General features: G+C 36.3%; 1 protein-coding gene across 5 annotated transcripts in view; it reads left to right on the plus strand.

Annotated features, from left to right (window-relative positions):
* The window catches only part of Sorcs1 (sortilin related VPS10 domain containing receptor 1), a 484,666-nt gene that overhangs the window by 397,500 nt on the left and 61,894 nt on the right, over positions 1-25,272 (plus strand). For all 5 annotated transcript variants that reach the window (XM_074078345.1, XM_074078344.1, XM_074078347.1 and 2 more), the window contains exon 18: positions 12,011-12,182. In XM_074078345.1, coding sequence (XP_073934446.1) covers positions 12,011-12,182 — 172 coding nt within the window. The remainder of the gene's footprint in view (positions 1-12,010; positions 12,183-25,272) is intronic.

The following is a 25,272-nucleotide window of genomic DNA, read 5'->3' on the forward strand; positions in this document are numbered from 1 at the left end:
CATAGAAATAGACTTCTACACTCCTGTCTCTGATGTTAGGAACTTCTAGAACCTTTGAGTGATGGAATGAGCTATGATGTTTTTGAACAATGACATAAAATCTGAAGAAAGTAAAAATAACATTTTTGCAGCAATGGGTCAGTGAGGTCTTCAACATGTACTACCATGGGGGTGGGAAATAAAAAGATCTGATAAACCTAATGGAGAAGAAATGAAAAAATAAGGGTTTTATTATTTACTATGTACCAACATAGATAGACATTGTAAATGTAACTGCACACCTCTAAAACTAGTTTAAGAGTTGATTTTTTTCCCACCAATTAAGACTAGGAAGTTGTACTGTTCTCTCTTTGGCATTGATGAGAGGAAGATGAAGCACAAATGGTCAAAATTATTCACACAAATCACAGGAATAAGACAGAATGCCCCTCACTTTTCAGTTTATTGGGATTTAGTAGCAGGGCACGATGGTGTGTGCCTGTAGACCCAGATAATTGAGTGGCTGAGAGAGGAGGACTGACTGAGTCCCAGAGTTCGTCAACATAGTGAGGAGGCTTGGTCAACATAGTGAGAGCCCCCCAAATCAAAACAAGAGAGAAACAAAAAAATGAGAGAGAAGATTTTGTAAATCCTAATATAAAAAAAACATTGGATGATCAATTCATAATTTTCTATTCAGAATGACTTATCATCTATGCTCTATAAAATTAAAATTACAATAGAAAACGTGACATGCATTTCTTATGCTCAGAAATCACAATATCACAACACTTCCTGCTAGACTTGAACTCCACTCAGCAGTGTGTTCATATCACTAGGTATCATGACAGCATCTGACTCCAAACGAGGTTTGTGGAAATTTTTATCACATTTTTGTCCATACCCTTCACACATTTTGCACAAAAGTATTAGTATCAGTTTATGAGTTTGTGTAGAAAAAAATATGTTACAAACACCATCTATGGGCAAGTATGATAACTGTTCTGAACTCATAAGAAAGGTTAATAGGTGGAAGAGTGACCAACCAAATAGGGTCCTACAGGCAAAAGTCAGAAGGAGAGGTGTAAATAGTAACTCCAATGGTCAGCACATTGTCTGAACCACACGTTTTGCATTAGGAACAAGAAAACCTGTGGCTGGGACAAGGGCCTAAAATTGTCTCAAAGAAGGCCTCACACCATAACCACTGAATTGACATTTACAGTGTCTGCAGCCAACTCAAGAACTGGCAATAGGTGAAATGTAGTTGAAGAACTTTCTGCTTTTCTTAGTGTCACTCCAGTGTGTCAAACTTGCTGTCCTTTGACTATGTGTTGACTCAGTGGTATTTCATAAGCACAGATTCAGAATTTAATGTTGTCACTACAATGCTGCCATTTAACATTTATCTTTTTGCATAAAATATTTAGTAGCAAAAAAAATATGTAGATATGTTTTATATGTTTAAAATCCCAATCTAGACAATCACCCCAGTTATGACACTTTTGTCAACACAACTATAATCTGTTTTGTATGTATGCTACCAAACCCTTTTCTTTGCATTTTCCAGGGATTATTTATGCCAAGAAAAAATATATAAAGTTAATCTGGAAGTTTGCTTTGTATGTTTAATAATCACAATATCTCAACACTTCCTCATAGAGTCTACTGTTCTAATTGCCTTTTCACTCAAAAGTATATCTTAAGCATCTTTCCAAGTCAAAATATATAAGACTACTTTCCATCTCATTTCCTTTTATTCCATAGCATTAAGTTTTATGGAATTATTTAATCATCCTCTTTCTTGGACATTTTGATTATTCTGGGATGTTTTCTGCCACTATAAACAAAGCTACAATTAGCATTCTCATAGCATATTGCTAATTATTAAAAACACACAAAGATAATTAGACTTTCTTTTGGCAGTTGTGGAGGTGTTTCTACTTGCTTAGAAAAGCAAATTCCACTCTGCTACTGGTTTCTTCTTAGACTTGTGTATCAGCTATTGCCAGTATCTCCTCCAAAAGGGTTACAACACAAGCCTCCTGCTCACTCAGTGAAATGGGGCCCACAAAGTAGGGATTCGCTTGAATTAACTGCTATCTTATTTAAAACAAAATGTCAATGGAGTCTGTAAGGGCAAACTGATGGGAAGGGGAAGTAGGATTTTTTTCCAAATTAAAAAGGTGAGAAAGTTCATTTCAAGCAAAAAGAAGAAGAAATGACATTGGCGACAGGGGCACACTGGTTGTTTTGTCAAGGACAAGCCCGGCCAAAGCTTAAGTAACCAAATTGTACCCTAAATCTCTCCAGTGCCAACTTTAACCCATTCATGGGCACCTCACTCTAAGTCAGAATAGAACCTGCTTCAGCCTCAGGACTGGGATAAAGTTCAGAGGCAAGTCACAACTGTCAGGATGGCTGGTGAGTGAGTGCATGCCTGTATGCTTCTCTGTATGTGTCTCGCTTGCCTGACTATCCTTATGCATAACACATGTTGCAACCTGCATCAGAATACAGGTTGAATAGGGTCTACCAAACAAAGGTTTATGTCAGTCAAGGTAGCTAGCAGACTAGGCAGCATGACCTTTCTAGGAGCTTAGGTGGAAGCAGACAGAAACACCTTCCTTCCTTTTACTTATTTACTTTAAAATGACTCACTGTATAAATGGTTGTATTTGCTTTTATAATCAGCTTGTTATTCCGTGTCTGTAGCAGTATTCTCAGGTTTACCTACTTTACCATGATGGAAAAATTCTAGCATGGGCTACTATCATGCCAAACAGAAATGTGATTTTTTGAGGAGGTACCAAAATATTTTTATCTGCTTCACTGTGTAGAAGTGAATGGTTTCACAGTTTTTGTTTTGGTTGTTTAGTACGATTTAGAGAAGATGGTTGGAATAAGAAATAAGTATGTGCAGAATGAGTCTCTCGGTGTCCTCCACCCTTGCTCCTTAGTTCAGAGATGTCAGGGTTTCTGTTGCCCACACCTGGAGCAGCTGTGAGCAGAGTCTTGCTGTGTTTTCCTCTGGCAGCTCTCTGCCTCTTTCACCTTTTGCCTTTCATGTCCAAATGAAAAGCAAGGAGGCTAATATTGGTGTATGTGTGTGTGTGTGTGTGTGTGTGTGTGTGTGTGGTGTGTATGCACCTGCATGTGCACCTATCATGGATCAAGAATGAAGTGCAATTGAGGATGTTTTGTTTGCTGAAAAGGAGAAGTATTTTGAAATGGAACAAATAAGAGTTTCCAATACAATGTTTGCCATTTACCATTATCTTTAGCGAGAGACTTTGTCTCTTTGAGCCCCAGTTTCTTACCCTATAAAATTTTGCTATTTGCCTTCAGGATGTGAATGCATATAGTACCATGCCCAGAACTTGCTGATTTCTTTACAACAATAGATACTATTGACAGTTATTATTTAAGGGCTTCTTAGAGTGAAGAAAAGAGAGGAAAACTTTCTTTTATTATGAATCTATAATCTAGACATTCATTGGTAGTCATATGATTAATAGTCACTGAAATTTTAGATGCTATAATTATCCTGGATGGTATCTATAACATATTTAATCTCAGCCCCTGTTTTCTCATCTATAAGACAGAAATAATAACCTCTATAGTCTCATAAAGTCAAATAATTAGAAAGTAACAGAAGCACGTCTCCCACTTTATGCCACTTAACCTGGGTAAGTTATTTACCTGACTACTGAACAAGTTCCTTTTGCACAGATAAAATAAAAACAATGTGCATTTGTATATTTTATTGCATGTTAATGCTAAAAGAACCCCAAATTCCACTCTCTGGTTCTCCATCAGTATCTATACATATCTCAGTTTACAAAAACACAAATCTATTGAGTTATGCTTATATATGATTATATTTTGTTTATGCTTTTTCAGAACCAGTGGACATACTGCAAATTTAAGTTGCCTAATTAAGTAGGACATTGCTTCAGTAAAATATTCTGTAGGTATAAAATCAAGTGACTTTGGGTTGGTTTATTCTAAAAAAAAAAAACCCAGATAATTTTCTCAAGAGGCAGATTTCTTCTTGCTATTAAGTTAGACATTTCTAGATGTGTTTTTAAAAATGTGTATAGCAATTTCTATCTATGGAGTTTCTTTTCAAGTGCCATTAGTCCCTCATGGAAGAATGTTAAAAGACAACTCTTACTATTCTTCAGGGTTAGTTTCCTAATATAAAATAGGAATTTTTACTCAAGTAGCACAATTATTTTAAAAACAGCATAAGTTCACTATCTATATAAAATTATGTAGTGTGTACAAACATAAAATACATATATAAAATCTGGAAAAATAATAATTCACCTATTAACAACATACATTTTTGAGTGTTTTAAAACAGCTTTTTATAGCTATGTTCCTTTCTTCATCAGCCATAGAAACACAGACGTTGACTAACCTGTGATTCCCCCAGAATTGCTATTTCTAGAATGTTTGGGGGCTGTAAGCTTTTCCCAGGTGATTGTATTTTAGGTGCCCCATGTGGATTTTCATGTTCTGCCTGACTCCTCTCAATGACATCTGTCAGTAGGCATCAAGGAAAATAATTGGCCTTAAAAGTGGTGCATGTGTTTAAAGTCCACAGAAAGGAAACCACTTGCATTATTTACAGACTCATCACTGCAGGGTCCTGTATAGCTGTTTCCTAGCCAAGAATCGTGCAGTTTCACAGCAGACATACAATAATTGTCTGTTGCTGTGAAGTTGACTCTTAGATAAAGTTTTTCATCTTTTCATACAATGGCATACGTATTTGGTAATGAAGAAGATGCATATTACTGCCTGGAGACTCACTTCCTCACATGGCTGTTCCTATCCACATTAACAGCATGAAGTTAGTGATTCCCATACAGGTGTTCTGATATTGTTGCAAGAGAAAAAATTAGTCCAGACACTACAAATGGTGAATCATTCCTTGTGTGACATTGGGCAACTCTGTAAACTGCGTCTCCTTTTCCTGCTGTGCAAAATGAAAGGATTGCATGGAATCAGTCTTTAAGATATCTTCAAGCTCTGACATTGCCATGATCAACTGATATGATTCAATATAGGATTTCTTAGACTGCAGGTGCTCAAAAGAAGGGAAAAAATCTTCACATAATTTAGTTGTACAATGAGTGGACTCAAATTGTGGATTGTATGAGCCATTGTCATAATACTTTATATTAAGTCATTTAGTTAAGTGTGACCATATGTCCCATTTCATCAAGCTTGTTTTCAATATGAAAACATATTCAATTTACTATTCAAATTAAGTGACTTGTGCTTACATTCTGATTAATGGAAGAAAAGCTTTATTCTCTCTACCTGGTTCTGGTCTTCTGTCTCATGCCAACCCCCCACCCCACCACGAAACCCTTAGTCTGCCTACCCAAATTAAGAGAAAAGTCTAGAGAACTCTTGTCTTGAAGAGAAAACCTCCTTTGTCAGCCACAAAATCCCATTCTTTCTGAATACTGAGGTGATGGTTGCTACATAAGATTATTGTTGATTTATGGGCACATTGCTGCCTTTAAGTATACCTTGCCCATGGGATCCCAATTAGAGCATAAGTGACCATTTTGGGTTGCATGTTCCTAGTGATAAAGAGTCCTAATTGCTCATGTATATCCAGCCACCAGTGAAATCTGTCAGCTTGAATGTTTGGAACAATTTCTGTTCACTGAGGATGAGTCATTCTTAACCCACAACACACACACATGCACCCTGCTTTCCTAGAAACAATTTCTCTGGAAATTGTGCTGAAATGATTTTTCTGTCCCAAATGTTAAATAACGTTACTATAGCCCTGGATCTCTGATGCCAGATATCTGTAGTTATGTAGGTCTTTCAACTTACAACCATGAACATGCACACATGCTGTTTTCCCACTGCATACTGCATTGCTAAGGTAATAGGTCTAAGAATATTTTAAGTCTTAGCAAGAAACTGTACTCAGAACCCAGAACTGGCCTATTTCTCTGTCCCTAAAGCTTGCTCCATTTCCTGCTTCCTTAAATCCAGTATCACTGTTAAAAAACAGAAAGCAGCTGGGTTTTCCTTTGAAAGCAAAGCAGATAGTACAATCCAATAAATAAAACTACTTTTTCTCATTGTAAGTGTTTTTCTCATCATCGGCGATAATAATACCCACCTGAGGTATAATAAGAACTAGCGTTCCAGTTCTTCCTTGGCCATTACATTTGATAACCACCGAGAAGAAAGAAACAGCAAGTTGCTAGAAAAGCATGACATTTCAAAAGATGATTCACAGTGTGACAGGAGAAAAAAACATCCCACATAGAACGAACAGCACAGGCAAAAGAAGACAAGCAGTGTTCAGAATCACCTGAGCTCGAGAAGCACATTGAGGATAAAGAGCTGAGACTAAAAGAATGCATAGAGGCCAGGTCATAGACCTTTACGTTAAACCTGAGTTTAACAGGAAGTTCTCAATTACCTTGAGAAAGAGATTGAGATAATTGCATTTGATCTTAAGATAATGTGGGCAATAGCATGAAGCTTCCATTTGCAGGAAATAGTTAATATTTAGTGCTTAAGTTTGAAGTTTTTATTAACTTTTGATATTTCAGTGTTTAAGTTCTTAAACAATGTGCCAAACTCTGTGCTAAGCCTTTTTTAAATGCACCATCTCATTTAGTTCTTTTAAAAACTTTACAAAAATATTCTGTAATTATCTTCATTTCACAGGCAGAGTCCAGAGATCAGAGAGGCTAGGTAAATTGTACACGTTTATATTCATGAGAGCATGAATTTAAACTCAGGCAATTTATTTTCAGATTTCGAGTTTTAACTTCTGCAAGCAATAATCACCAGGGGAACTCAAAACAAATACACTTGTGCCCAAAGTTCTCCATTAAATTAGAACTCTGAGGGACAGGGCAGATCATCCACATATTTTTAAAGTTTCTCAAAGTGTTTCAAAAGGCCATGGAAAAATGCGATTACTTAATCATGATGCAATGCTCACTGCAGCAGTATTCACAGTGACCAAAATGTGGAAGCAACCTAAGTGTCCTTCAATCAGTGAATGAATTAATGAGTTATTGTATACATACATATGCATGATGGAGCACTATAAAATCTTTAAAAAGAATGAAATCCTGTCATTCGTGATAACACGGATGGAACTGGAGACCATTATGCCAAATGAAATAATGCAGACACAAAAGACAAACTCTAAGTGATTGCACTTACAAGTGGAATCTTTAAAAATTGATTTGTTGGAGTACAAAGATGGTTACCAGAGGCTGAGCTGGTAAGGGAAAGGAGGTGAAGTGAGAGATGCTGACTGAAGGATACAAAGTTTTGGTTAGTCTGGAGGAATATGTTTATAACAATCTGTTGTACTACATGGTGATCACAGTAATAACATTTTATATTTTAAATTTTCTTTAAAATGCATTTTAATATTTTCCCTCTTACAAAAAATAAATTGGTCATGTGATGGATATGCTAATTCACTTGATTAAGTCTTTCTGCAATATATATGTAGATCAAAACATACATAAATATACAGTTTTTGTTTGTCAATTAACAATAAATTTTAAAAACAAAGGACAGACAGGTTTGAGATCTATTGAGCTTAGGACATACAGTAAATGATTATAAATTCTGTATCCCAACACTGCTACCCTCACATCACAATACCTGGTGGGAGTGTGGCAAATAACTGTTACATAGAAAATCACAGAATATAAAGACTTTTAATGCTTCTTTCCAATTTTACTCTCACAAAGAAAAAAATATGGCCTTCATCTTTTTATAAGATTTCCAGGCAGTACAGAAACAAAATCAAAGATGGTATGGGTAAAAAAGGAAGAGGTGGCAGAGGCATATCAAGATAGGAAAGAAGAGAATAGCTGAAATCTGGGTTGTTGGAGTAATAAGGCACTGTCTACTGATGAGCTGTAGGTAATATCAAAGGCACATTTGCAGAATGTTTCCTTTTCAGTAATTGTACAAAGACTCCCTTGCCATTACAAAGCACTTTTCTTCTTGGCAGATTGAAGAATGCTTTACCAACTAAATGCATCCAGTAATATTCAGAGCTCAGGTCCAACATAATCATAAGTTGCCTTGTTATTACAGAGGTAGCAGCTCCATTTAATAACATATTAAATGCATTATTCATTTATGTAACTCAGACCTAGGGACAGCTGCTGAGATGAAAATAGAACCATTCTGTAATGCAAAAAGCAGGTGTGTTCCTACTTGAGTAAATTAACTCTGTCTTTCTGCACAATTTTCTTCTAAATTTCAGGGATAGGTCTGGTAGGGCTAATGTGATGCCATTTTCATCCAAGAAATAAAATGGATTCAGAATTGTTTTTAATGAGCATTTTTAAAAAATCACCAACAGTCTTCTCTGTGGCAGAATACCAGGGGTATAGATTTGTGCTTTGGATTTAAGCAGAATCCTGTTGCTGCAGAATTCAGGAAAGCCTGAGGTGATGATTGGTTAGAACAGAGGCAAACAAAAGGGATGCTCTGGAGCTGATGATGCAAGTAGTGGTTGTGAGCCCAGCTTCTATAGTTGTATGCCAAGACAGATCCACAGGTGTGCTTGGATGTTAAGTGATTAAAAATCACAACCCACTTTTCATTTGCACAGTGCTTCACCTCTGAAACACACAGGCAGTTTCTGATGCACAGTTCAACTCACTGAGATGCTATAATTATCCTGGATGGTATCGCTGTCATTTTCTTACTACCCTTGCTGGTACCAGAATGCTACCATTCTCTAATGCCTGCACCTTGAGCAATTTTTTCTCTCTCCTATCTGCCCTTATTTTTCTCTTTTAAACAGCCTACCCTCATGAACACCATTTAAAAAAGAGATTTTTCTAAAACTGTTTCAAATGCACAGGCATGACAATGACAAATAAGATTGGGCAGTGGTCTTGGTGCTAAAGCAGGGTTTTAAAGGCCCACCTTAAAGCTGGGTGCTAACTCCTTAGTTGCTGGAATGTGGGGAGAAATGAGGACTCCAAGCATAGGAATCACCAACACAGATAGGGTTTGGAGTGTTTGGAGAGTGGTAATAACAAACTGCCATGCAGGTCTTTCAACATATAAACTGACATGGGTCTACAAATGTGGGCCTTCTGATTCCTAACTTTGCTTTCCTGGGGCACAAGGAATCCCTTAAGAATTTTAAGTTCACATAGTCACACACAGGAAGTAAATCATACAAGGCAAACGATTCCTGTGAAATAAATCATAAAGACTCAGGAGTTTAGAGGAGAGCCAGTGGTATTCCATTTAAAAGGGGCACTGCAATATAGTGATAAAGAAAGGATTTATTCCAAGATAAATAGTATAGGGCCCTGGCTATAGGATCTTGAGAAACCTAATCAACATCTATATGTCTCAACTTCCTTCTCTGTATATTGGGAATAATAACAATATCTTCCTTATTAGGAATATTTTTGAAATAATTCAGGCAATTCATGTAAAGAAATTAGTGCTATAACTAGAATACAGGAAGCACTCTCAAAATAATGATTTTTTTTTTTACTGCCTTACTATCATAGTCAGGGAAAATGTCTTAGAGAAGGCAGGAAGTAAACTGTACCTTAAAGGGTGGATAAGTTTTATGTGGCTGATGGGGAATGCAAGAGGACATAGAAGGAGATAGAGCAGAAGAAAAGAAGTACTTCCAAAGGTATTAAAAGAAGATTTGGCTAGAATAAAATGAGTTTGTTGATGAGGAAGAATTTAGAGAAGTAGAATGAGCTAGCAGGGGGAGGGTTTTATGTGAAGGATCAGAGGATTTGCAACTTATCTTGAGAGCATTTGGAAGCCATGAAGATTGTGAACAAGGAAGAGAAATAATACTGTTAAAGAGAGATGACTGACAGTGTTTCACATGCACTTGCTAAGTAATAGGGTATTTTTAAGTAATTCACCCACATTAACCCTTTTAATCCTTGCACCTACCCTATTAGATGACTTTGAACTGATCCATAGTGTTCACAGCACTTTTTTAGGATCTTTTCTGACTTTCTCAATTCTACTTTTATGTAGTCAGTCTTGAAATTCAGCATCAGAGGAAAAGACAATGGCTAGATTTCAATAAATTGGAAAAGTATCTGCAGACCAAAAGCAACCCACTGCCAATGTTGTAAGTAAGGTTTTATAGGAATCTAGCCTTACCCATTTTATATGTATTGTCTGTCCACTTTCATGGTACAGTCACAGAATTGAGTTGATATGGCAAAGGTGTATATCCTGCATAGCTAAAAAATTCACCATCTGGCCCTTTATATTAAATATTTGCCCACCTCTCATCTAGAATAGAGGAAAATGGAGCTTTGCCTCCAATTTGAGCTCTATTACTACCTCTAGGCAAGTGGATTTGAGAAATCAATTACATAAATACATAAAGTAGTTCCTGTGGATTCCAGAGTAAAAAATTGAAAAGGTAGTACTGAACTTCTCAAAAAAGTTTTTTTTTTTTTTGGCAGTAGTGGGCTTTGTACTCATGTCTTCACACTTGCTATGGGGGCACTCTACCATTTGACCGGTGCTCCCTGCCCTCTGAACTTCAAAATTCTTAGTGGCTGGTCATAATAAAACCAGATTCTAATTTACTATGCATTGCTAAATTATATTAGGACAGTTTTCTATCAAAGTTAATACAAGAAATAAGCACAAGAGTAAGAAGGATTTACTCAGTTTGTTGAAACTAGACCATCCTTAATGTAAGGTTTCAATAATTTTATCAGGATGGCCTTTCATGAAATAATGAATGAAAACTATCAAATATAGCCAACTTTTTCTTCAATACTCCATTATTATAGCACTCTATAGCCACTGCCCCTTTGGTTACTTTTGAGATATAGACACATGTTTATGTCCAGGCTGGCCTGGACAGCTATACCTTCTCATGTATCTGCGATGGCAGGCACACACCACGGCTCATAGCATTTGTTGGTTGAGGTGAGGTCTCCCAAGCTTTTTCCCTGCATTGCCTCAAACTGCAGTCCTTCTAATATGTGCCTTTTGAGTAGGTGGGATTACAGGCATGAGCCACTGTGCCTGATTTGCATTCTGTAGATTTAACATAGAGTTACATATCCAAAATAATTTCTTCTTTCTTTGAATTGCAAATTCCCTTGCAATATATAAAGAAGTCCCTAGTTTCACATTCCAACAGTTTCAGTTACACATGGTCAACTTCAGTCTGATAATATTAGGTGTAAAAATTCCATAAGTGAATGATTCATACGTTGTAAAGTGTCTTCCATCCTGAACAGTGAGATGAAATCTTGCCCGACCCAATGCTTGTCATTCACCTGACTACATCTCATCATACAGACATTGCATCATCTCATGTCATTGCAAGGTGAATACTTAGATACTTTCAGAGAGAGAGAGAGAGAGAGACCACATTCACATCACTGCAGAATATTGTTATAAGTATTCTATTTTATATTAGTTGTTATTAATTTCTTACTCTGGCTAACTTATAATGTATGTATAGGAAATATACATATGTATGTATAGGAAATAGCAGCATTTGTAGGGTTCATTACTCTCTCCCATTTCCTGCATCAACTGTGTGTCTTTAAATACATACCCTGTGGGCAACAGGGACTACTGTGTTACTCGCTCTAGTTCTTAATTATATTTTCTTTGAATTATTGCCTAAATTATCTAGGTCTCTTCAACTAAATCATTAACTTCATGAGAATAGATACAAAGTCTTTTACCTCTGTGTATTTCCTATAGCTCCAAGACGAAGAAATGATTCATCAGTTGATTAAATGAATAAATGAAGTCAATTAAAATGCTATGTGTAAATACAATGTGTTGCTCTGATAATTTGTCTCCCTGTTAGATGTTTTATATGAATTAACCTTAATTTTCCTAAAAGCATAGAAACTGGGTGACTATGAGATTGTTGATGATCCTCAGGGCGAGGCATTGGCTATAGTTTGAAAACTTGGGAGCAATCTACATTGTAATGAGCTTGTGACTTGAGCTTTTTTCCACATAGGTATAGGAAGGTGGTCTCCAACAACTGCACTGATGGGGTGAGAGAACGGTACACTGCTAAATCACAGAAGTGTCCAGGGAAGGCCCCTCGTGGACTCCGGATTGTCACAGCTGATGGAAAGCTGACAGCAGAACAAGGGCACAATGTCACTCTCATGGTGCAATTAGAAGAGGTAAGAATGACTCTATCTTACATCTGCTTTCTAGCCCAAGTGATTTCTTCTAATAAATCATGATTTTGTTTGCATATCTTTTTTAACTTTCTCAATTTTAGATCCAACTACTTTTGTTATTTTATTCTACTTTTAGTTCAATGTTTTCTATTATTATTTCACCTTCCCTGAGACATATCTTCAATTACTTTCATTCTACTGCAAGTTGTTCCTCTCTTCTACTTTCTTACTCCTCAGGGATTCTCTTTAGATTTAGCATTGCTTTGCTGGCACGTTTAGCAAAATATTTTCTCAGAATACATTAAAGGTATTACTAGAGTAATTTAGCAAACATACAAACTCAACCAACCTAAAAGATGCTAATCTTTTTGTCCTCTCTCAGACTGACATCTTGACTTTTCTTGTTCAAAGCCAATAGGACAAGCATTAATGCCAATCTAAACACACAGAGCAAAATATCTTTGGCAGTTGAGAGCTTGTATCTTGGTATCACTTCAGGAATATTATCATAAGCATCAGTTATTGTTTTCAAATTTTTTCTTGTCTGAAATTTCTGACTAGTTAGAGAATGGAGAAAATGAAATATATACTATATATTTTAGAATGTGCAAAGGCATTGTATTAAATGAATCAGGCAATCCTCTCCTCAACTCAATTTTTATGGTTATCTAATATATGGCCAACACTACACTGGATCCTGTGAAAACAGGGATTTTGAAAGTTAATAATAATACCTGGATTAAAATACATATCATTAGCTTCCAATCTCCTTTTCTGAGTGGCTCTCAGTCCTTAACATGCATAACCATCACCTGGAGAGCAGCTAAAACACAGTGCTTTTGACCATACCCCCAAAGATACTTATTATCTGAGTTGAGGTAGAGCCCAAGAATATTCATTTCTAAAAAATTCACAGGTTAGGCATTGTGGTTTAAAGAAAACAAACAAAAAGCAAAAACTAGGTCAATGGTAAGGAGAAAGAAAAGTCAGGCTCAGGAGTTTGCCTTAAAGGGAAAAGATGAAGCAATTAGGATTGTTTTGTTCCATTTGATTAAAAATATTAGTATTTTATTTCCTATTACTTCTGAATGAGTGCCTTTAACCATACCCAATCTTCCAAATACTAAGATTCCCCAAAGTTCTTCAGTTGGAACTTGAAAGATACAAGTCAATTTAGACCAATTGGAATTGCTCACATCTGACATACATAAACTCTGCGGGGATTTCTACCTCGGGTTATGACAGGTTTGCTTGCAGAAAACCAAATATATATAGAAAGAGAGTGAGAGTGAGAACATGAGATAGTATGTGTGTGTGTGTGTGTGTGTGTGTGTGTGTGTGTGTGAGAGAGAGAGAGAGAGAGAGAGAGAGAGACAGAGAGAGAGAGAGAGACAGAGAGAGAGAGAGAAATGAAGAAAAAGGAGGAGGAGAGAAGAGAAGAGATTAGGAAAAGTGGTAGTTACGTTGTTACATTTTGTGTAATAAAAGGATTACTTGTTGAAATCTGTGTGTAATCCAAATCATAAAGCTATCATACCACAAGTTTTCTCTTTAGCTTTCATATTAACATATATGATCCATCTTGAATAAAATTGTTTCAAATAGGACCACACTTTATGTATTATTCTGTGGTATACCCAGTCAGCATCACTGAAAGTTGATGCTTTCACACCTAACTGCTATGATCTTTTATCATAAATCCACTGACCCTATAAATGTGGTTCTGTTTCCAGATACTATCTTAGTCCATTGGTATGATTTTCAAACTATGTTAATTACTAATTTTAAATATGTACTAATTTCTTTGTGGCATGTACAAAATGATACGTATTTTTGATATGTATCAAAAATAGCATACTTGAATTCATTCCCTCCACCTTTCTCCATTATCCCCTCCTCCCCCATTCCTGGAATGGTTTCAACAGGTACCATTTTTGCATTTACATACATGTGTAAACAATTTTTATACTTTATTCACCCTCGTATCCTCTTTCCCCACCACCTTCCCCCTCCCACTGGTACCCACACCCCCAACTGGGCAGCACTTGTTCTGCCCTCCTATTCTCTGATTTTGTAGAAGAAAAAAGAAAGAAAGAATGACATTTTTGCTTGTTTGGGATAAAGGTAGCTACACAGGGAGTTTCCTTGTGATATTTTCATGTATATGTGTATTATAACCCCAATTGTTTCATCCCTTCTATTTTTTTACATTCTACCTTCATCCCTTTCTTATAAAGAATTCTAGATTCGTTCTGGTTTAGAGATAATATCAACCATATTCATCTTCATAGTACTCTTCTTTTACCCTCTTGTATGTGACCTCCCTCTTAGTATGACCTGTTTTTCATAATATTACTACATTTGTATTAGGTCTGTATTCCACATATGAGAGAAAACACATATGTGGCTTTTGGCCTTCTGAGCCTGTATGCCCATATAATTTCAGTAGAGAAATTGTAATCTCAATAAGTGATGCTGAAATGTTGAATACTGATAAGGGAATATTTGAATGATAAGCTCACATAGTATACAAAATAATTCTAATTGGATTATCAATCTAATTTTGAATGATAACACTAAAATTTCTAGAAAAATACAGAAGGGTATCTTCATGACCTTGAGGATGGTCAACATTTTTTTAAAGAGTAAACAAAACCCAGTAAATAAAAGGAAACATACAATTGAGTTAGATGACATTAAAATTAAGAATTTTTTTCTTCAAGACACTATTTAGAAAATAAAAGGCAATCCCTAGAAGAAAAGAAGATATTATTAACACATAATTTCAATAAAGGACTCATAACTAGAAAAGAAGCATTAAATTCTACAAACCAATAAAAACTACTGGCAATTCAATAGAAAATGCACAAATGACTTGAATAGGGGCTTCTCAAAGAACATAGCAAAATAGCCAACAAGCATGTGCAACACTTCTCAACATCACTATACATCAAGGTAATGCAATTTAAAACTATAAGAAAATATTACTGCATGCCATCAGATTTTCTTTCAAAAGACTAATAATATCAAGTGTACTTGAGAATGTCGAGCAACTAATCACCCAAATAATACTCTTTGATGTGTACATTGGACACCTACTTGACATTAAGTATGATAGTGGGATATATACAACCTATGACATCACTTTTCACTCCAGAGTATATACAGTAGTGTTTTACTTTCCATCACTTTAGTTACTCATGGTCAAGCAAAGTTCAAAAATATTAAATGGAAAATTCCAGAAATAAATCCTCAGTATTATATAACTTTTATTATAGCATATTATGGCAGTTGATTTAGCTTATTATTAGTCATTGTTAATCTCTTCCTGTACCTAAGTTATAATTAAATGTTATCATAAATATGTGTGTATAGCAGAAAGAATAGTATGTATATAAACCACATAAATATTGTTTATTTCTATCTGTGGTTTGAAGCATCCACGGGAGGTCTTGGAATGTATCCCCTGCCATTAAGCAGAGGTTACTATATTTATCATAGATGCATATATAAATAATAAAATAAGTTAAAAATAAATATATGCATACATACATATACAAGAATACACATAAAATGATACATGTAACTATTTATAAGAGTCCTATGCTAAAAACAACTTAAACATAAATAATGAAATGTTCGTAGTATATTTATAGAATAGAAAATCATACCACAATGAGAGAGAACAAAGTGAAGCTACATACAAAAAGTCAGGTATGAGTCTCCCCTCCAATATTGAGCTAAAGAAGGCAGATTGAACATGAAAGCAATGCGAAGAATCTCCCTGTATAGCTATCCTTATCTCAACTAGCAAAAACCCTTGGTCCTTCTTATAATTGTTTATACTCTCTCTTCAACAAAATTAAAGATAAGGGCAAAACAGTTTCTGCCTGGAAGTGAGGGGGTTGGGGGAGAGAAGGAGGGGATGGGGGGGAAAGGGGAAAAATGACCCAAACATTGTATGCACATATGAATAAAAGATATTTAAAAAAAAGAAGTCAGATTGAAAAAAATACATAATGTATGATTCACTTAATTGAACTACAAAAATAGGAATGTTAATTTATGGTAAAAGAACCTAACATAATTATTACCTTTGGAGGGGGAATGATAGAGAACTGTGGGAGTCTTGACAATTTTCAATTACTTGATTTGGGTGGTGGTTAACAGATCTGTTTACTTTGTAAAAATGAAGCTTATATTTATATTTAAATGTATATTTTATTCAAAATAAAAGCTTAAATATTATAGGTATTCATATAAAATACAGTGCTTTACATTTAGGTCTTTGGGAAAAAAAAAAAACCAGAAAATCTTTCTTGGATGTTTAGAGGATGTATTCTAGACCAGTTCTTTTTTCCCTATACTTACCTGCATGGTAAATGTGGAGGCCACTTTCACTGAGACCTAAGGAACCCAGTTATGACACCTAGAAGATTCTCCTTTTTTGAAGTAGTAAATGTTTATCACAGGACAAAATTTAAATTATTTCTTTTCTAAAAACAAAACAGAGGTAAGCTCTGAGAAAAGAACCTTTACCCCTGGGCAGCTCCAATCTTTGCACAAATGACGAAGAACACATTTCAGTGACCCAGGCCAGGCCTTCAGCTGATCCACTTTGCTTTCCATGTAACAAAGATCATCAGGAGGCTCACAAGAGGCCAAATGATATAGAAACAGATTAAGGAATCTGGTTCAAAGATATGTGAATTCTTGCCCTCTGGGATCAAGAAGGAAAAAAATATCAAGTAAGTTCATTTCACTTGGATGAGCAAAACTACAAGAGCATGGATGGAATCCGCTGTCTTCAGCTGTCAGGCCTGGTCCCTTGGCGTTCTTGTCTCCTAAGGCAGAGTATGGAGCCAAGATGACTATCCTCTCCTCAGGAAACCCGAGGGACCTCACATTTGATGCTTGGATTCTGTGCTAATGATCAGCTGACTCCTTGAAAAACAGCCTCAGTTTCTCTGTTACTCTCCAGATTATACAAGTAGGCATGGATGCTGTGTGTGATGAACAATGAGAAATAAGGAAAAGGAATGTCTCTGAGAAGCTGGGGAGCAGTGAAATTTTACACATGATAATAGCAACATTAATATCCAGCAATTATTAAGCTTTCACTGCTTTGTGAGTGCATTACATAGCCCATCTCATTTAGGTCTCACAGTAGTCTTACACAAGTAGGTATTATCATTGTCATTTCATAGACGACAAAGTCAAAGTACAGAAAGGCAAGAGATAATTTACCTACTAAGTAGTGAAGCCAGGAGTCAAATTCAAGCTTTGTAGTACTGCTTCTCTATGGTGGAAAGAAACATTTTCTGGGTATGAGCTTCATGTAGTTTCTAAATACGTGTACAAAGCCTTGGCTGCAGGCAGACAGTAACAAAAATCAAGGAGCAAAAAGAAAAGCCAAAATCATCTATGCCCAAGACAGTTTGGCCTATAGCTGCTTCTGTATTCATAGACACTAGTCAACAAATCTACCAAAATTTATCTTCTGGCATTTCTGAGAATGTTCATGACTTGTGATCAACTCATTGAAAAACATTTCAGCAAAGAGAGATGCTAAATCCTCTCCTGGGTTTCCCCCTCTTTGCAAAATTATGCTTTTCTTAAATTCCTACTATTTATATATAAAACACTATTTTATATATCCTAAAGAGTATTGCAAAACACAAGATATAAGTATAGGACCCAGGAGTTTAGAATCTATGTATAGTTACTAAATTTCTCCAGAGGCTTGGATATGAATTAAGCTATATGTTTTTTTATTATTAATATGTGCATACAATGCTTGGGTCATTTCTCCCCCCTGCCCCCACCCCCTCCCTTACCACCCACTCCGGCCCCTCCTTCTCACCCCCACCCCCTCGATACCTGGCAGAAACTATTTTGCCCTTATTTCTAATTTTGTTGAAGAGAGAGTATAAGCAATAATAGGAAGGAACAAGGATTTTTGCTAGTTCAGCTAAGGATAGCTATACAGGGAGTTGACTCACATTAATTTCCTGTGCATGTGTGTTACCTTATAGGTTAATTCTTCTTGATCTAACCTTTTCTCTAGTTCCTGGTCCCCTTCTCCTATTGGCCTCAGTTGCTTTTAAGGTGTCTGCTTTACTTTGTCTGTGTTGAGGGCAACAAACACTAACTAATTTTTTAAGTGTCTTACCTATCCTCACCCCTCCCTTGTGTGCTCTCGCTTTTATCTTGTGGTCAAAGTTCAATCACCCTGATGTGTTTCCCTTGATCTAATGTCCACATATGAGGGAGAACATACGATTTTTGGTCTTTTGGGCCAGGCTAACCTCACTCAGAATGATGTTCTCTAATTCCATCCATTTACCAGCGAATGATAACATTTCGTTCTTCTTCATGGCTGCATAAAATTCCATTGTGTATAGATACCACATTTTCTTGGTCCATTTGTCAGTAGTGGGGCATCTTGGCTGTTTCCATAACTTGGCTATTGTGAATAGTGCTGAAATAAATATGGGTGTGAAGGTGCCTCTGGAGTAACCTGTGTCACAGTCTTTTGGGTATATCCCCAAGAGTGGTATTGATGGATCATATGGTAGATCAATGTTTAGCTTTTAAGTAGCCTCCAAATTTTTTTCCAGAGTGGTTGTACTAGTTTACATTCCACCAACAGTGTAAGAGGGTTCCTTTTTCCCCGCATCCTCGCCAACACCTGTTGGTGGTGGTGTTGCTAATGATGGCTATTCTAACAGGGGTGAGGTGGAATCTTAGTGTGGTTTTAATTTGCATTTCCTTTATTGCTAGAGATAGTGAGCATTTTTTTATGTATTTTTTTGGCCATTTGAATTTCTTCTTTTGAGAAAGTTCTGTTTAGTTCACTTGCCCATTTCTTTATTGGTTCATTAGTTTTGGGAGAATTTAGATTTTTAAGTTCCCTATATATTCTGGTTATCAGATTTGTCTGATGTGTAGCTGGCAAATACTTTCTCTCACTCTGTGGGTGTTCTCTTCAGTTTAGAGACCATTTCTTTTGATGAACAGAAGCTTTTTAGTTTTATGAAGTCCCACTTATCTATGCTGTCTCTTAGTGCTGCTGGGGTTCCATTGAGAAAGTTCTTACCTATACCTACTAATTCCAGAGTATTTCCTACTCTTTCCTGTATCAACTTTAGAGTTTGTGGTCTGATATTAAGATCCTTGATTCATTTTGAGTTAATATAGGTATAGGGTGATATACATGGATCTAGTTTCAGTTTTTTGCAGACTGCTAACCAGTTTTCCCAGCAGTTTTTGTTGAAGAGGCTGTTTTTTCACCATCATATATTTTTAGCTCCTTTGTCAAAGACAAGTTGGTTATAGTTGTGTGGCTTCATATCTGGGTCCTCTATTCTGTTCCACTGGTCTTCATGTCTGTTTTTGTGCCAGTACCATGGTGTTTTTATTGTTATTGCTTTGTAATATAGTTTGAAGTCAGGTATTGTGATACCTCCTGCATTGTTCTTTTGACTGAGTAATGCCTTGGCTGTTCGTGGCCTCTTGCGTTTCCATATAAATTTCATGGTAGATTTTTCAATCTCTTTAATGAATGTCATTGGAATTTTGATGGGAATTGCATTAAACATGTAGATTACTTTTGGGAGTATAGACATTTTTACTGTGTTGATTCTACCAATCCATGAGCATGGGAGATCTCTCCACTTTCTATAGTCTTCCTCAATCTTTTTCTTCAGAAGTTTATAGTTTTCCTTGTAAAGGTCGTTCACATCCTTTGTTAGGTTTACACCTAGGTATTTGAATTTTTTTTGAGGCTATTGTAAATGAATTGTTTTCATATATTCTTTTTCAGTTTGTTCATTATTAGTGTATAGAAATGCTAATGATTTTTCTATGTTGATTTTATATCCTGCTACCTTGCTATAGCTATTGATGATGTCTAGGAGCTTCTGAGTAGAGTTTTTTGGGTCTTTAAGGTATAGGATCATGTCGTCTGCAAATAGGGATATTTTCACAGTTTCTTGACCTATTTATATTCCTTTTATTCCTTCTTCTTGCCTAATTGCTCTGGCTAGGAATTCCAGTACTAAGTTGAATAGGAGTGGAGATAGTGGGTATCCTTGTCTGGTTCCTGATTTTAGAGGGAATGGTTTCAGTTTTTCTCTGTTAAGTACAATGCTGGTGGTAGGTTTGTCATATATAGCTTTTATAATATTGAGGGACTTTCCTTCTATTCCTAGTTTTCTTAGAGCTTTTATCCTGAAATGGTATTGGATCTTATCAAAGGCTTTTTCTGCATCTATTGAGATGATCAAGTGGTATTTGTTTTTTCTTCTGTTAATGTGGTTTATTATGTTTATTGATTTTCATATGTTGAACCACCCCTGCATTCCTGGGATGAAGCCTACTTGGTCATGGTGAATAATCTTTTTGATGTGTTGTTGAATTCAGTTTGCCATTATTTTGTTGAGGATTTTTGCATCAATGTTCATTAAGGAGATTGGCCTATAGTTCTCCTTTTTGGAGGTGTCTTTGCCTGGTTTTGGGATAAGTGTAATACTGGCTTCATAAAATGTGTTAGGCAGTTTTCCTTCCCTTTCTATCTCAAGGAACAGTTTAAGAAGGGTTGGTATCAGTTCTTCTTTAAAGGTCTGATAGAATTCAGCAGTGAACCCATCAGGTCCTGGACTTTTCTTTTTTGGGGAGACTCTCGATTGCTGCTTCAATTTCATTTTGTGTTATAGATCTATTTGGGTGATTAATATCCTCTTGGTTCAGTTTTGGATGACCATATGTGTCTAGAAATCTGTCCGTTTCTTTAAGATTTTCAAATTTATTTGAATATAGGTTCTCGAAGTAGTCTCTGATGATTTCCTGGACTTCTATGGTGTTTGTTGTTATCTCCCCTTTTGCATTCCTGATTCTACTAATTTGGGTTTTTTTCTCTCCTCATTTTAGTCAGGTTTGCCAGGGGTCTGTCAATCTTGTTTATTTTTTCAAAGAACCAACTTTTTGTTCCATTAATACTTTATATGCTTTTTTTGGATTCTATTTCATTGATTTCAGCTCTTATTTTTATTATTGCTCTCCTTCTATTTGTTTTGGGATTTGCTTGTTCTTGTTTTTCTAGGAGTTTGAGATGTATCATTAGGTCATTGATTTGGGATCTTTCAGTCTTTTTAATATATGCACTCATGCCTATAAACTTTCCTCTCAGGACTGCCTTTTCTGTGTCCCATAGGTTCCGGTAGGTTGTGTTTTCATTTTCATTGACTTCCAGGAACTTTTCAATTTCCTCTTTTATTTCATCGATGATCCATTCTTCATTAAGTAATGAGTTATTCAGTTTCCAGCTGTTTGCATGTTTTTTGTCTTTACTTTTGTTGTTGAGTTCTAGTTTTATTGCATTGTGATCAGATAGTATGCATGTTATAATTTCTATTTTCTTATATTTGCTGAGACTTGCTTTGTGCCCTAGGATATGATCTGTTTTGGAGAAGGTTCCATGGGCTGCTGAGAAGAATGTATATTGTGTAGAAGTTGGATGAAATGTTCTGTAGACATCAAGTAGTTCCATTTGATCTATTGCATATTTTAGATCTTGGATTTCTTTATTGATTTTTTGTTTTGATGACCTATCTATTGATGATAATGGGGTGTTGAAGTCTCCCATGACCACTGTCTTGGAGTTAATGTATGCTTTTAGGTCTTTCAGGGTATGTTTGATGAAATTGGATGCATTGACATTGGGTGCATATAGGTTGATAATTGTTATTTCCTTTTGGTCTATTTCCCCTTTTATTAGTATGGAATGTCCTTCTTTATCTCATTTTATCAATGTAGGTTTGAAATCTACTTTGTCAGAGATAAGTATTGCTACTCCTGCCTGTTTTCGAGGGCCGCTGGCTTGGTAAATCTTCTTCCAGCCTTTCATCCTAAGCCTATGCTTATTTCTGTTGGTGAGATGGGTCTCCTGTAAGTAACGAATTGTTGGATCTTCCTTTTTAATCCATTTTGTAAATGTGCCTTTTGATGGGGGAATTAAGTCCATTAACATTAAGTGTTAGTACTGTTAGGTATGTGGTGATTTCTGTCATTTAGTTGTCTTAGTTGTTTGAAGGTTTGATTGTGTGCACCTAAGTTGAGGTTACTCTCTACTTTCTTGCTTTTTCTTTTCCTGTAGTTTGGTGCTGCCTGTCCTTTCGTGGCTTTGTTGGGTTTCACTTTCTGTGGGCAGAATCCCTTGAAGAATCTTTTGTAGTGGTGGCTTTGTGGTCACATGTTGTTTTAGTTTCTGCTTATCATGGAAGACTTTTATTGCTCCATCTATTTTAAATGATAGTTTTGCTGGGTAGAGTATCCTGGGGTTGAAGTTATTTTCATTCTGTGCTTGGTAGATCTCTCCCCAAGCTCTTCTTGCTTTTAATGTTTCTGTTGAGAAGTCTGCTGTGATTTTGATGGGTTTACCTTTGTATGTTATTTGTTTTTTCTCTCTTACAGCCTTCAATATTCCTTCCCTAGTTTCTGAACTTGTTGTTTTAATGATGATATGCCGTAAGGTACTTCTATTTTGATCTGGTCTGTTTGGTGTCCTGGAGGCCTCTTGCATCTGTATGGGAATAGATTTCTCTAGATTTGGGAAATTTTCTGTTATTATTTTGTTGAATATATTACACATTCCCTTTGCTTGCACCTCTTCTCCTTCTTCAGTGCCCATGATTCTCAGGTTTGGTCTTTTGATGGAGTCGGTGAGTTCTTGCATTTTCTTTTCACAGGTCTTGAGTTGTTTAACTAATAGTTCTTCAGTTTTTCCTTTAATTACCATTTCATCTTCGAGTTCTGAGATTCTGTCTTCTGTTTGTTTTATTCTGCTGGATTGGCCTTCCGTTTTGTTTTGTGATTTTGTTTCATTCTTTTTTCTGAGGTTTTCCACATCCTGGGTCATTTCCTCTTTAATGTTGGCTATTTTTGTCCTGAGTTCATTTATCTCTTTATTAATTGTGTTCTTTGTTTCACTTTGGTGTTTATACAGTGCTTCTATGGTTTCCTTTATTTCTTCTTTTGCTTTTTCAAATTCTCTATTTTTATTGTCTTGGAATTTCTTGAATGTCTCCTGTACATTTTGGTTGACCCTATCCAGTATCATCTCTATAAAATTGTCATTGAGTACCTGTAGTATTTCTTCTTTTAGATTATTTTTGTGGGCTTCATTGGGTTCTTTGGCATAGTTTATCTTCGTTTTGTTAGAGTCTGGGTCTGAGTATCTGTTTTCTTCATTTCTCCCTGGTTCCTGTACTAATTTTTTGCTGTGGGGAAACTGGTTTTCCTGTTTTTTCTGTCTTCCCATCATTGCCCTTGGTGTTGTTATTGTCCCTGTAATGTGTGCAATTAAGTATTTTCTGGCTTATAATAATAGCACTAGTGATATTTAGAATGGAAGGGTGAGAGGAGATGGAAAGCAAAGAAGTTAAAGGAAAAGGGAAAAACAAATAAACAAATAGAAAAAAACAAACAAAAGAAGTTTCAAAGATATAAACAAGGAGAGACAGTGTACTAGTCAACTGTAAGCTGAAAAGGCATTAGAGAGACAGAGAGAAGATTGAAAATAAAAAATAAAGAAAATAAAAATAAAAAATAAATGAATATATATATATATTTTATATTATTTTATATAAATATATATAAATATATATTATATAAATATATATATATATTATATAAATATATATATATTTATATAATATATATATAAATAATATAAATATTTTATATTATTTTATATATATATATTATATATATATATAAAATCTCCAAGTTCAAATGAAATAAAGTTTCAGTCTTAATCATTTTGGTGTTTGTCCCTCAGCCTCCAGTCCTGGAGATGGTGCCTCAGATGTTGTTCTGTAGTTGTCTCATCAAAGGGGAAAAATAAAATAAAACAAAACTGCACAAAACAACAAAAAAAAACCCACATAGGGTCCCAAGTTCAAATGCAATACAATTTCAGTAAGTTTTCAGCATGCAGGTGTAGTTTGGTTGTTGTCTCATCAAAGGTAGGGAGAGAGAAAAGAAAAGAAAAAAAAAAGAGTCTGGATACAGTTCTGTGAATGGTATCTGTGGCTGTGGCTTGCCTTCCTGCTGCTGTCAGCCTGCTGTTGCTGGAGGCATTATTTATGCAGATCTCAGGGGTGAACTTAGCACTCACCTGGTCCCCGCAGGCTTTGTTTACTCAGAGTTCTCCTGTGGGTGAGCCTCTGCTACAAGCTTTCCCCTTTCCAAGCACACTGGGGGAGGTGACACTGCACCTGCTTTCTCAGGCTGGCTTGTTTATTTACAGCTCACGTGGGAAGTGGGTCTTCCCCCTTCTCTTGTGGAGTTTTCCCCCCTCTGCCACTTTTACAAGCTTTCCAGCTCCTGGTTGCTGGGCATGTGCTGCTGCTCCTGCCTTCTCCTGCCTGGCTTGTTTATTTACAGCTCTGTGAGGGATTCCCCTCCCCCCTCTTTGGCACTCAGGGCACCCCACTTTCTTTGCAAAGTGTCTTTTTTGTTCTTATTGCTTATTACAAAGTTTCTCTTTTTTCCCCTGGGTGGGGCTTGGTCTCTCCAGGGGGCTATGCTGATCTGGCCCAGGGCTGTCTGTGGGAGGACTGCGTATCGCTTAGCTCACCTTGTGCTCCACGTCTTCCCAAGCCATCTGGGCGCCAGCATCTGGTGGCAGCCCGGGGCCCCTCCTGGTTTCTCCATTTAATGTGAAGTGGAGATGCTCTGCACAGGCTGGAGGTGTGGAGGTGTCAAAGTTTTGCCTCTTCTCAGTGGTTTTGCCTGTAAGGTGTATCTCCAGTGTCTCTCCAAGATTTTACTTTAGGAGGCACACTTTCTGCTTCCTCCCTCTAGCCACCATCTTGGAATCTGAGGATTGCTGGGGCTTGTAATTCACCATGTTCCCTTCTGGGATGCCCGCTCAGTCAAGCTATATGTTTTTAAAATGAATTCCCAAGCAAAAAAGTAACCTTGATATTTGCCCCACTGGCAATACATGGGGCCTTTCTATCCTTTCAGAATCTCTAAGTACACTTATCACTTGAATTTGATGTACATAATTTATTTTCAAAATACT

Source organism: Castor canadensis, chromosome 7 (genome assembly GCF_047511655.1).
Source record: "Castor canadensis chromosome 7, mCasCan1.hap1v2, whole genome shotgun sequence".
Classification (NCBI taxonomy): domain Eukaryota; kingdom Metazoa; phylum Chordata; class Mammalia; order Rodentia; family Castoridae; genus Castor; species Castor canadensis.